The sequence below is a fragment of the Python bivittatus genome, unplaced genomic scaffold (assembly GCF_059951505.1).
Source record: "Python bivittatus isolate LINGU-HERP-01145 unplaced genomic scaffold, Pbiv_v1 ctg000330_np1212, whole genome shotgun sequence".
Classification (NCBI taxonomy): Eukaryota; Metazoa; Chordata; class Lepidosauria; order Squamata; family Pythonidae; genus Python; species Python bivittatus.
Window position 1 is genome coordinate 930,777 of NW_028277058.1, and position 14,413 is coordinate 945,189.

The 14,413-nt window shown below is 36.8% G+C and overlaps 1 protein-coding gene across 2 annotated transcripts in view; it reads right to left on the reverse strand.

The window, feature by feature from the left end:
• The window catches only part of ALG10 (ALG10 alpha-1,2-glucosyltransferase), a 30,575-nt gene that overhangs the window by 13,474 nt on the left and 2,688 nt on the right, over positions 1–14,413 (reverse strand). Inside the window, exons 2-3 of one of the 2 annotated variants that reach the window (XM_007441086.4) lie at positions 12,081–12,275; positions 6,012–10,341 (exon numbers count right to left, since the gene is read on the reverse strand). In XM_007441086.4, coding sequence (XP_007441148.2) covers positions 9,286–10,341; positions 12,081–12,275 — 1,251 coding nt within the window. In that variant the 3' untranslated portion in view covers positions 6,012–9,285. Of the gene's footprint in view, positions 1–6,011; positions 10,342–12,080; positions 12,276–14,413 lie in introns of those variants that run through there. The other variant, XM_025174958.2, reaches the window with a different exon arrangement.

A 14,413-nucleotide genomic window follows, 5' to 3' on the forward strand; every position in this document is an offset into this window, starting at 1 on the left:
TTTCTTTACTGTTTCTACTCTTCATTAGTTTGTGTTAGTTTTTACATGCTTTGTAAAATTTTTAATAAAAAAATTACTAAAAAAGATAAAAATGAACAATAAAATAATGAATAAAATTGAGAATAAAAACAGCACTGAGGAAGTTAAAAATATCACAGCTGTGTTATGAATTAACACATTTTTAAAAGGCCTGGGAGAAACAAAATGTTTTTAATCTGGACCAAAAACATAAGATGGAGCCAGGGATGTCCGTCCATCCGTCCTTCCATCCATCCTTCCAGCCAGCAGGACTCTTAGTGGTTTACAGGAATGTACAACTACTAAAACATCCACACTGTGATGGACTGGAATGGTGGGAGGGGAGTAATGAATGTGCTCTCATCATCAGAGCAGCGAGGAAGAGATAAGCGGAGGAGATTGGCACCTCCCTGAGAAATACCATCGGTATGAACTGGCTGAGCCTGGGAACTGGTCTCCAGTCTGGGAAGATTGATGTCGGGCCTAGCCCAAGGAAATCCAGGAAACCATACAGAAATTATCCAGCAAGGTTTATTAGCTACAACCCATTTACAGGAATCTTCCCAGACTGGAGCCCAGTTCCCAGGCTCAGCCAGTTCATACCGATGGTATTTCTCAGGGAGGTGCCAATCTCCTCCGCTTATCTCTTCCTCGCTCCTCTGGAGATGAGAGCACATTCTTTACTCCCCTCCCACCATTTCAGTCCATCCCACACCCTCACCATTTAAACCATAATAGAAATGCTGAAAAATGTATAAAAGTCAAAGTCCCAGACACTTTCCAGCTGTTTCTGGTAGGCCACTGTCATAAGCTGTGAGAATAACCTTGGGAGACAGGAGGAGGAGGACCCGCAGCCTAGACAATGGTCCAACAAGAGGTATCTCAGCCCTCAGAGGAAATGGGGGTGTAGAAAGCATCTCAGAAGGGGCCCTCCCTAGTTCTCTGGGAAGTAAAGGCAAGGAAGGGGAGAAGTACTTTCAGACTTGGAAGATTCTGTTACCGTAACCTTATAATGAAGTAGGGTTAGTACTCATGGTTTTTGTTCCTTGTCTGGACTACCGCAAAGGGAATTCTGGGAGTTGAAGTCCACATATCTTAAAGTTGCCAAGATTGAGAAACACTGTCCTAAAGGATAAGGAGGATATAAGTCTAAGAAAGTATAAGTTACTGGAAGTTAATTGAATGGAAGGTGGAAATTGCTAAATACATCAGAACTACCATTATTGCTGCATTTACTTAAGATTTAAATTAAATCAATCAGTTTTTGCCTACTATTTGAGAATGTCTCCTGATTCACTATTTAAAAAACAAGCCCAGTCTCCCTAATTTACAAACATGCTGTGCAGGGCTTCCAATTCAGTTCAAAGTAGCGGCTACAGTGTGTGAGAGATCCTGGAAAAACTACATTTCTGCCTTGGCGTGCTCCTAAACACCTTTTTGGAACAGTATCCAAAGCACTGCACAATCCTAAGGTGTAGGCTGTATGTAAAGCTGGACTTTTTGTAAGTTATTCTGATCGCTGAGAACCCTTAGTCCGTATTGGCTTCACACTGAAAAGTAAAATTCACCACTTTAGCAAGACAATAGGAACTTAAGTGCACATCCTATTTAAAACAATTGAACTGGAACTCTTACTTTTCAAAATATTCTAAATATTCTGCACCCTTTCCCAAGTCCTCCAAACAGAATAGTAGCATTCTTATGTTTTGTAACAAAGAAAGAAGCCAGGGAAGCAGTAAAATAATTATCCTCAGAGTGCAGTGCTTGGAACATTATCTGTTAGAAAGCTGGAGATTGCTTTACATACCTATTTCCCTGTCTCAGTCTGTATTGTCACATAGGTATAAAGACTTAAAAAAAAAAAAAAAAAAAAGGAATACATGCTTGTAGGCAGATCACCCAACTCTGTCCTTACACAGAAAAATGTTGTGAAAGGTTAAAAAATTAGATACATGATCTAAGTAAAATAAAAATGAGACAGAACATTTTGGAAATATCACAGTATGTTGAAAGTTGAGCACGGTAAAAACAAAAATCCCGAGAAAGGAAAAATGTACACGCACAGGTTACAAAACAACTGCATCTACACTCACAACTGTTGCAAAGAGTTCAGGAGAGTAAGCAGGTGAAGATGAAAAGAGGAAGGATGGAGTGTGTTAGAGTAACTTCAGAATCACACACCACCCCAGTCACAGGGAGCGAGTGCTGGAAACCATCTCATCTTTCAAAGATCTGCACTCCTCATCCAGACCTTTCTGCCTAATTGTATTTCTCCTGTCAGGAGAGGAAAAAAACAATAAATAAAACATGGGCTAACAACTAAGGAATGGCCACAAGTCTGAATGACCATGAAATTATTGGAAGAAACCATACACACCGGACATTAAAAGCAGCAGCCATGATGGAAGAAATGGGGGATCTAAATATACTAAAAAAATGTGCCCCTCTTTTTCTTACAAAGCTCATTTAACTTCCACAAATGGGCCTATATATGTATTGCATCCCTAACTGTGTGCAATTCTCTGCCTAAAACTGCTTTGAGATTTGAATTAATAAAGGGATCAAAAGAACATTGGCACCTCCAAAATCACCTTTTGGCTTTTCATGCAATCAATCCAGTGGATCAAAAACCTGTTGGAGCAAATGGTTAAAGGAGTTTAGAAGCCACTAGATATAATTGGTTTTCTAAATATATTCTGGAGCACATTAATGGGAGATAAAAAAGAAAATAAACTATTCAACAAACCCAAACACCTCTCCCAAGAAGACTGAGCTTTTTCTAAACAGTCATGCCTTCTGTTTAAGGAGAAGGAAATGTTAGTTATAGAGACTGTTTCTGGTGCTTCCAGATTTTAAATTATATGGCTGAATAAATCAATTATTTCCATGGCAAGCTTTTCAGTCAATCATGGGTACATTCATACTAATAAACTGAATTCATGGAGATGCAGCTAGTTAAAAAGTTACATCTGAATGTGGGGGCAATGCAGTTATCGTTTCATAGATTTTACCAACTACATTTAATATAGAAACAATCCAAACAAAGGCATGAGAATTGTGGCTTTATAGAAATATTAAGGCACTTCATCAATAAAAAACAGTTGTAGTGCTGATGGAGTGTGCAGTCCTGTTAGTGATATTCTATTATTAATCCCTTTGATTCAGTATATGATACATACAGCGACAAAGAATTGTACATTCATTTGGCAATTTTGCAGCATGCAAACAAAAGATGCTCACATCAAGACTGAAGGGATGTTTTACTTAAACATGACAAAATTCTGGATGCACCAGTATTTTAAAGGAAAATACACACATATATCAAAATGATAACGCATGGTACAAAGATCATTCGAGTTAAAATACATGTCTTGAAAATAAAGAGGCAGACACTTTATACTCATTTAAATAACAGGAGGAATAATTTGGTGAGTTAACATGAAAAGTGATTAATTTATACTTTTAGTGTTATTTCTATAGCAGGGGCAACGAGTTAGCCTGCTTGCTTCTTTTTCTGACAGGCATCACCAATCTTGTAGTTCATTATAATTCTATACCATCACCAAATGGAGCATCCTGACCCAGTAATTGCATAGGGGCTTTGCAACCCTCATTTTAGTATGGAAACTGTTTTATTTATGCAGTTCTGTCCCCTCTGCTGAAGAGTACCAATAAATATAAAACCTCTGCCGTGAGGGCTAAAAGGCAAGAAGCCAAACTACCAGAATAAATCCATTTCCTTGCTTATTTATAATGTACAGCATTGGTTAAGTCCTTTCCTTTTGAAAGATTTCTTTTAAAATGTAGAAAATCCAAACAATATTTTATGGCTGCCCTATCAAATTCCATGGCTCTGTCCAGCTGTTGATCCTCTTTACACTGGGAAGGAGGAAGTATGTACATAAGACGACAGTACAAAGTTATTTATTTATTCATCACATTTATATAACTGCCAACCTTACATACATGACTCTGGGAAGTGTACAATATTGTGCATTTGACAATACTGGAGAGACCTTACAGTAGTTAAGTACAATTCTTACTAATTCACTCCTTTTTAACCTGGGGGAAGAACTGGGGAAATTAGAATAGTATATCACACCTTCCTAATGATAATGGCAGAGAGAGAGAAAAATATTCCTCCAAGGTATTAAAAGAATATATCACGAGGTGAGTATATGAACCTGTCCATCATCTTGGCCATTTATTTTTTATTGCTGTAATGAAATATCTTTGGTTGTATTGATGTCAGTTCAAGTTTGGACATTCAAAATGTTCTAAACTGAAAGCTAAATCCAACAAAGGAAGGAAACTTTGTACTCGTTGAGCCAACGCCAGTGTGCCTGAGCTAAGTATGCTAAAGATGCTGTCAATAACTGGATTTAGGTCAGGTTTTCACATCTGTGGGATGTCTTATAAACAACATAGCGAAGACTTCTCTCCTGCACCATGATACAGTGGGGCAAAAAAGTATTTAGTCAGCCACCAATTGTGCAAGTTCTCCCACTTAAAAAGATGAGAGAGGCCTGTAATTTTCATCATAGGTATACCTCAACTATGAGAGACAAAATGGGGGAAAAAATCCAGAAAATCACATTGTCTGATTTTTAAAGAATTTATTTGCAAATCATGGTGGAAAATAAGTATTTGGTCAATATCAAAAGTTCATCTCAATACTTTGTTATATATCCTTTGTTGGCAATGACAGAGGTCAAACGTTTTCTGTAAGTCTTCTCAAGGTTTTCACACACTGTTGCTGGTATTTTGGCCCATTCCTCCATGCAGATCTCCTCTAGAGCAGTGACGTTTTGGGGCTGTCGCTGGGCAACACGGACTTTCAACTCCCTCCAAAGGTTTTCCATGGGGTTGAGATCTGGAGACTGGCTAGGCCACTCCAGGACCCTGAAATGCTTCTTACGAAGCCACTCCTTCATTGCCCAGGCGGTGTGTTTGGGATCATTGTCATGCTGAAAGACCCAGCCACGTTTCATCTTCAGTGCCCTTGCTGATGGAAGGTGTTCACTCAAAATCTCACGATACATGGCCCTATTCATTCTTTCCTTTACACGGATCAGTCGTCCTGGTCCCTTTGCAGAAAAACAGCCCCAAAGAAAAACAGCCCCAAATGTTTCCACCCCCATGCTTCACAGTAGGTATGGTGTTCTTTGGATGCAACTCAGCATTCTCTCTCCTCCAAACACGACGAGTTTAGACCAAAACATTCTACTTTGGTTTCATCTGACCATATGACATTCTCCCAATCCTCTTCTGGATCATCCAAATGCTCTCTAGCAAACTTCAGACGGGCCCAGACATGTACTGGCTTAAGCAGGGGGACACGTCTGGCACTGCAGGATTTGAGTCCCTGGCGGCGTAGTGTGTTACTGATGGTAGCCTTTGTTACTTTGGTCCCAGCTCTCTGCAGGTCATTCACTAGGTCCCCCCGTGTGGTTCTGGGATTTTTGCTCACCATTCTTGTGATCATTTTGACCCCACGGGGTGAGATCTTGCATGGAGCCCCAGATCAAGGGAGATTATCAGTGGTCTTGTATGTCTTCCATTTTCTAATTATTGCTCCCACAGTTGATTTCTTCACACCAAGCTGCTTGCCTATTGCAGATTCAGTCTTCCCAGCCTGGTGCAGGTCTACAATTTTGTTTCTGGTGTCCTTTGACAGCTCTTTGGTCTTGGCCATAGTGGAGTTTGGAGTGTGACTGTTTGAGGTTGTGGACAGGTGTCTTTTATACTGATAACAAGGTCAAACAGGTGCCATTACTACAGGTAACGAGTGGAGGACAGAGGAGCCTCTTAAAGAAGTAGTTACAGGTCTGTGAGAGCCAGACATCTTGCTTGTTTGTAGGTGACCAAATACTTATTTTCCACCATGATTTGCAAATAAATTCTTTAAAAATCAGACAATGTGATTTTCTGGATTTTTTTCCCCATTTTGTCTCTCATAGTTGAGGTATACCTATGATGAAAATTACAGGCCTCTCTCATCTTTTTAAGTGGGAGAACTTGCACAATTGGTGGCTGACTAAATACTTTTTTGCCCCACTGTAGGTATCTATAATAGTGTAATATAGTGGAAAGACAAACTATCTAAAGAAAGAAAAGAGTATTTGTGCAGGTTCAAAGATTAAAGAGGTGCTACCAGGGGGGTCCACAGGGTATAGTTAAAAAAAAGAAAAAGTCAAGATAGTAGTCACAACAGTATGATCAAAGCTCCGTTGTTCCAGCTGCCATCTTGACCTTGTTAACCATACCCAGAAGACACCCCTGGATGCCACTGAGAAATACCTGTTCTAGAGACCAGACCTTCTTGGCTCCGAGTGTCCCACCTGAATATAGGTGACATTTATCATGTCTAGTCAAAAGAACTGATGATGAAAACCCTTGGACACTACAGTTTAAAAGCTCAACTAATTCCAGCTTTGGAGAACAAATATTTTAGAAAGATCCATCTCTTCCAGTTACTGGTCTACTTCCCAATTAGAACTAGATGCATTCTTCCACAATAGTTGTTCCCCTAAATATAAAATTCCAGTTTTCGGGGGGGGGGACCCTAATTCTCTATTAAAATATTTTGCTTTAGGTTTTGCGGGCTTCTATCTAAAAAAATTGGATCAAAAGCTGTTAAAAATGCTGTGAGCTGTACAGTAAACATAGCTCAACAGTGCCACCATGTGAACCTAAGTTACCCTTTTTTATTTTCCCTTATTCCTCCAAGTAATGATTTTAATGGAATATTTTTTCTTTAAATTGTATATCTAGCATGATTTTAAACATGTTCTCCAAAAGGGAAAGACACAACAAGTATTTCATTTCTCAGCTAGTCAATGATGGATTTCTTTTTAGAAGGAGATGTGAAATAGCAAAATAAAAAAAATCAGTTATTCCTATACAAATCACAGGTTCAGCTCTGATACTGGTCCCTTTTCTCACAAAGGATTTTGAATTAAATATAATTTCCATTAAAAATAAAAATAGTGATAGCAGTAATAATGCAGTTAATCCTGGGGAATTAGCCTACAGATCCATCTGGTGGCATATGGAAAACTGCAACTTGGAATGTAAGAGGAATAAATGATAGGTAATGCTTAGAAGTAAATCAAGAAGGTTCCAGGGCCTCTAATTACAATTAACAAGATACCAATTCTCAAAATGTTATAGGACGATAGTTCTGGTGGTTGATTTTGCTATCAACATAAACTATGGCAGCTAAAAATATGTTTCTTTTAAAAAAATAAAACCTGAGAGTCTTCAAATTATAGCAACAAACTTGCATGCTGCATACCAAAAAGTAAAAATCAAACCAGTGTTCTTTACATTTATGGGCCATGATACCTGCAGTGAAGCATGCTTAAGGATCAGAAAAGGAATATTTAGAACTATACTTAATAAGAACACTTTGCAATGAATAATATAAAAATGTAAATACTGTTTTTCATCACAAATCAAATGTTAATACAACTGTTGATAGCAAGTAATAAATGATAGTATTTGTTTTAGCTTTTCTGTCTCTGTGGAATATGTTCAAGAGTGCTCTTTGAATTGTAACAGATTCCCTCCCCCCCCCCCATGGTTATAGGCTTAATTTTCCGTGGCTCGTGTAATAGAAAGATAATACAGATTTTTGGGGTGGGGAAGCACTGAACTCATATAACAAAGCCATTTATATTTACCTAAATTTATTTTTTGAAAATTAGAAAATGTGTCTTTAGGGAACCTTCATATGGTCCTCAGTTGGAAGCTTATAAATGGTTACCATAGATGATTTTTTCAGATGAAGTTAAGGCTTCAACTGAAAACTGTTTGTATACTATCTTCTTGGCTTCTGCAAACTGATCTTTTGATTTCAAAGTGACCAAGTTTAAAGTGGGGCATGTCAGTAGATTTGACACCCTGTGCATCTTTAAAAATAGTTTATATGCACAACAGTGGAAAGATCTGACATCACCCACAGTGGAAGAATGGATGATGAAATTGATGGAGCTGGCTGAGATGGTGAAATTGACAGCTTTGATTAGAGAAAAGACATTGATTAATTTTAATGCTGATTGGAAACCCCTTTTGGACTTTTTGCGTGAAACAGAAAAAAACCGAAATCATGATATATGGATTTGATGATTAGAAATAATAGTAGACAATAGAAAAAAATGAAACTTATGTTATAAACTTAGAGTAAGAGCTTAAAGGAAATTTATATTTATATCTGTTGTAAAAGAAAATCATTTTTCTTTTCTATTTTTTCTTTTTCTTTGTACACGTTTGACCTTGTTTTATTTTTCATTCTTTACTTTTTTCTCTTTTCTACTTTCTCTCTTATTTATTAGCTCGTTAGTTTTTATCTCTTTATTTTAAAAATCTAATAAAGTTATTTGAAAAAAAAAACAAGGAAAATGTACATACAACCCTAAGCATTTAGCAAAGTATTTTAAGATTTATGGCTTATTGTGAGATTACAGATTGATTCAGTGTATTCAGTATAGCAACCTGTGATATCTAGATGTTCTTTCAGTGATTAACGAATCAAGTTCATTCTACAGTATCTGCCTATGATATGTGAATTAAGTATGGTTCTCTAGCTCATAATCAATTTCCTTCTTGCTCACTCCTGTTGTTTTACTCCACAATCCTATCCATGTCTACATAGAACTGAGTCTTACTGATTTCAAGTTTCTTGCCAGAAAAATAAGTCCAAGATTGCAGCCTTAATCTGTGGCACATTTCTCTCACTCATTTCTCATTATTCACGCAATAAACAGATAATAACTATGTGGCTTTCACCTGTCACAGTCCCCTGGACCCCAAACATTATGAAAAAATTAAATGTTCCCATCAAAAGATAAAATCCAACGTCATCATAACACAAGCACGAAACAGTATTCCCCAAGCATGGTAAAAAGACAGTATAGCTGAGTGATACGAAATCAAACTTATTTTCAATCACTTGTTACACATGTACAGAAACACAATGAAAACAGCCCAAATTTATGATTTCTGTAGCATAACTGGTATGACTGAAATGTCCTTACATTCACATTAGTTTGGATACATGGGTAAAATTTCCCTGATCTTTTAGGAATTAATTACTAAGATGCTATCCTTATAAAAACAGCCCAGTGTCTACAGAAACCCCGCACATTTCACATTTACTCCATTACAAAAACATCCAGAATATTTCATTTTCCTTGATGAAGTTTCTAAATTGTAATCTTTCATTTGTAGCAAAAAGATCTAGGATAGGTTTTAAAAACCAAAACATTACCACATAAACCTCTGGATTTCCTCATTATTTGGCCACTGAAATGGTTTGTTCAAAAAGAAATGGAATGTTATTGCATTCACCAAAAGATATATAATCAACTCTAAGAAAAGTTTCAAAAGTGATGGCATAGGAATATTAAGCCTATATATGATATATGGCAAAATGAAATAACGGAATTCTAGAAGCTTTTGTGGTACTAAGACTGCAAACAAACATATAAAATATACTAAGTTCCAGAAAACAGATTTTGACTTCAGTGCATCTGTGAAACTCCAGCCGGCAAATATATAAACTGGAACTAATGTGTACTTGACAAGCTCATGTCTCTGAAAGATTTTTCTCCACACATAAAATGTGAAATGCCTGTTATCTGCAAGCAAATACTTATGCGCATAAGTAAATTTCCAGACAAGGAATAAAGAGACAATGGTGAGGATACTATATTGTAGCAAAGAAGTCCTCACAGAATGAAGAAAACTGATACATTTACGTGGGGACACTAGAAGAGGGAAGGAAAAAAAAAGAGTAAAGGAAAAAAAATAAAACAGCTGAGGGAAGTGCAGACAGGCTTCATGGCTGCTGCTGTCCCCAAGAACGATGCCACCATTGCGGACAACAAAAGTAACAAAAAACATCACCACAGTAACATACGGCCATGTCAAGAGAATCAGACTGCTCAAGTTTTTAAGTGACATAAAGTACCCAAAAAGAAATCTAACAATCCTGATCGATTCTGAAGAGAACCTCTGTGTTGGTAAGTTTTTCTTCTCTTTGCTTTTCAGTAATTCTACATTCCAGCCTTCGCTTAGCTTTTCTGCAACAATGCTTCCACCGCAGAAGACAGTCCATATGATATTCGTCTGGCGAAACATAACTCCACAAAATCCAAGGAACGCTGAGGTTTTATGATTGCCATAAAGACACATTAAATATGCAAATAGAGTAAAAAATGTTGACCCTGTATCAGTATAATAAAGGAATGTAAAAAAATAAAGAGTTGGAAATATTGCTAGTGTCAAGGTTGACAGGATTCTCTGGAATCCAGAGGCAGCCTAAAGATGGGGGGAAAAAACAAGAAAAAGAATCAGGGCTACTGTTTCTAATAAAAATTTAAAAACAAAAAATGGGCAAATTCACTAGGAACTTGAAATGGAAATAATTAAAAACATTAGCATTAAACCATAGAATACCATCTAAAGCTCACTGTTAGAATTTCAGATCCTAAAAAAATAAATTTGTTACCCAATTAATGAAATTTGTATTAATCATACTGCTGCATTTCATTAATTGATTACATCTGTCCATGAGCAAAAACATTACTTCTATAGTCAGATTTGCTTCTATGATTCACACATATGACTTAGAAGGTATCACTTTAGAAGAGGCATTTTTGCTTCTTTTATATACAAAAACAGTTCCCCTTAGAAGATAGGGTTATCATTTACAAATTTCATAAGTACCATACACATATACCATACACATATTTAAAATAAAACTTTTCACTAACAAACCTGCTACTTGATTAGTTGTGGATTTTTTAAATAGTCAGGAAGGGTTAAGGAATAGAAATAAAGTTGGAGGGAGGAGAATAACAACAACAACAACAACAACAACAACAACAACACTACGATAGGTGGATGGGAATGCCAGGTCCAGTCTGGGCATCTGGCTGACCATGCGACCAACCATAACAACAATAATATTGTTGGTCTCACAGTCAGCTAGATGTTTGGACTGGATCTGGGGTTTTTTATCCACCTGTTGAGTCCTTCCCAAGGACCTGGGATAGGTGCCTGGGGTGCAATCCCAAAACATCTGGAGTACCACTTGAAGACCATCAGCATTGACAAAATCACCACTGGTCAATTGCAAAAGGCAGCTTTACTTGGAACAGTTTACATCCTGCGACGATACCTTTAACACCATCAAACAGCAATACCTGCCTATCCCAGGTCCTTGGGAAGGACTCGATAGGTGGATAAAAATGCCAAACCCAGTCTAAACATCTGGCTGACTGTGCGACCAATCATCATAATAATAGAAGAAGCAGAAGCAGCAGAAGAAGAAAAATATGTATAAGTATATGTAAAACAAAGTAGAGGGAGAGAAAAGATATGTCCATTTTTTGTTCCACTCTGCAGGTTTTAGTTTTGGCATTACCAATCAAGTTCTGCCTGTGAGTCCAATCATTCACCCCCCCACACAACAACAATAAAAAAAAAAGAATTCAGTGTTGACTTTTAAAAGCCCACTTCCCCACTATAAGACAAAAGAGACTTGGCAGAAAAAAATTCTAGCCAGATACAAATTTAATAAATTATTATTATTATTATCCATAAGATTAAACTGATTCTAGATTCTAAGTGCGATAATACAGCTAAAACCAAAGGTAAGATACTCTGCAAATGGGAAATAAGCATGGCTTATCACATAACAATAAAACGAGTCTGTGAATGACCAATAGTTACAGGTATAATATTAAGAATTTGCAGAAAGGTTCTATCTATTTAAGACAACAGGAAGGCAAGATGTTGGGAAGATTCAAGTGTTACTCAGGGAAGACTTCAGAGTTTTGTCAAAATGTTGACATGTTAGTGTTGGCCCTTTGTGTAGAGCAGTATCTCTCAACCTCAACAACTTTAAAATGTTTGGACGTCAACTCCCAGAATTCCCCAGCCAGCATGGCTGGCTGGGGAATTCTGGGAGTTGACGTCCACACATCTTAAAGTTGCTGAGGTTGAGAAACACTGGTATAGAGTGACACTTTTTAAATATAATATATCGCATCTACCTTTTTATGGTGTATCCTGCAAAAGAGCAAATATAATAAATAGAAGTTCCCAGTGCTGAAAAGCAGATTAATGAACCGGAGGATTCCTGTAGAGCAGGCCAGGCTTTCAGGCCACCCAAAGAGCCAGGCTGCGGGCTTCAGAATTCCAACCGACAGCAAGTACAAACCAGGCAATGTGGTGATCATCGGATCCCACTGTCAGAAAAAGAAAAGAAGTTACAAATGCACGACCAAAAAAGCTCTAACTGGGAAAGGGGAATGCAAAATGGATTTATTTTCAGATGTGATTCAGATTCAGATTTATTATTCCAGATGTGCTATTGCTCCTACTCAGGAGGATCGTGAATGCTGAATAAACAATAACCAAGCCATTTACAAATAAATACATCCAGCTATAAAGGGGCCAGAGTATGGCTTCTCTTTCTCCGCTTCACTCACCTGCAAAGAATCACTTTGAAAGATCCCTTAGCAAAACTATTAACAATGCGGTTGCAGTAAAAGCATATTAGCACTTTTAGACAGGGAGCTGCCTTCTTCTGAGTACTGTACTGGGATCCAGTATGTTCAACATTATGTAGTAACCCTTATTAGGATAATAACTGTTAGCCGTTCCTCACTTTTCTGAAATAAGATGATGGAGACCTGAAAACACTGTCTCTCTATGCTAGTTCTTTGGAATTGTCTCCTCTGTGCAAACTGAAAAGCCCTTACTATATTAGCTTTTAGAAAATTATTAAAAACTGAACTGTTCAAGAGGGCTTTTGATATTTACATGCAACTACCTAGTTATTTATTTTTGTCATTTTTGTTGGAGCTTATATCTTTGTGATGCTACTTTATGTTTTTAATCTTTGACCTTTGACTTTTGACTGAATGTACTGTCAATATTTTACTTCAAATTACTCAATGTAATGCACTGAAAGTAAACTGATAGGCTAAAATCAATCAATCAATCAAATAAATAAAATTACATTATTAGGTTCATTCCAATTCAGAAATAGTGTGCAACTTTTCAGGTTCATCAGAACTCTTCAGGGATTACGTAAAGAAAGAAAACAGGCAGGGCATCTTTAGTTGAAACTACATAGGTCTAGTGAATCAATAATATTAAAATGAAATTTGGGAGGTGGTTGAAGGCATTCAAATAAGACATCAAATGTGTCACATTATACAGTGTCTACTAGGATTGTTCATAGGGTTGAACGATAAAGTTATTTTGTGAGGAACCTGCTTGGGTTTCTTTCTCAAAAGACTACTCTATTTCCAGCATTAAAGGCTGCAAAACATATCTGAAAGATCTTAAGACAGAAGTGAATAGTAATTTTGACTTCTTCATGTGATAAACTTGCACTGTGGGATTATTCCAGTCTGAATACTGCAGATAAATCTTGCGGGGGTGGGTGGAGAAGGGGAATTCATGAGCTAATAGGAATATTAATACTTTAGATCAGCTAACTACCAATCAAGTTTTTAAATCATTTGAAAAACTGCAGAGTGGCAGTATATTCAGTCGAAACATCTTTTGATTTCACAAGTTAGTTCCGATGCATTAGCGACATTTAAAACTTCCGAGTTACTGTAAGCACTAAAATGGGTTTTGGATGATTCCAAATTTACAATATTTTTTCATAGACAGCTGAAGAGTATTGTTAAGATGGATGTTAATTACTTGCAAAAACTGGAATAAAGAGTTAGACCACCTCTTATTAATGAATCACTGGTCAAAGGTAAGATTAATTCAAGAAAATGTTTTTGTTTTCTGTTTACTAGATACCTCAGAGTATATTTTAGTTTGCTTGTCAGCTTCATTGTGTTGGAAATGTAAAATGATGGGGGGGGGGGAGACACTTACACATATGATATGGGCTTATACCACTACCATATCTTTTTGGTTTATATATTAATGTGATTTGGGGAAGAACAATATGGTTGAAAGGGTGAATGTGATTCTTAATTATGTACCAATAATGTGGACTTTATCATCATATGAAGAACCAAGGATCTATCAAGGTGGGACAGGGCAAAAAAATGTTACTCTTTTACAATGGAAAGACAGTCCACTGTGAATTTTCAATTTTAGACTGATGACATATTTTCATTTTCAGCTTTTCAACTAGATCTCTGCTCAAAAACATTATCTCTGTAATGAAAAAATTGATCGTTACTCTGTGATCAAGATTTTTAATAATGTGTTTAAAAATTGAGCTGTGTGATACATATTTTTGTCCTTTTCAGATTCCTTTTTCAGTTTTTTTAATCTCTTTTTTCTTCATTTCTGTATATGAAAACACATACACACATATCTGTGTGTGTGTGTGTGTGAAGTACTAGAA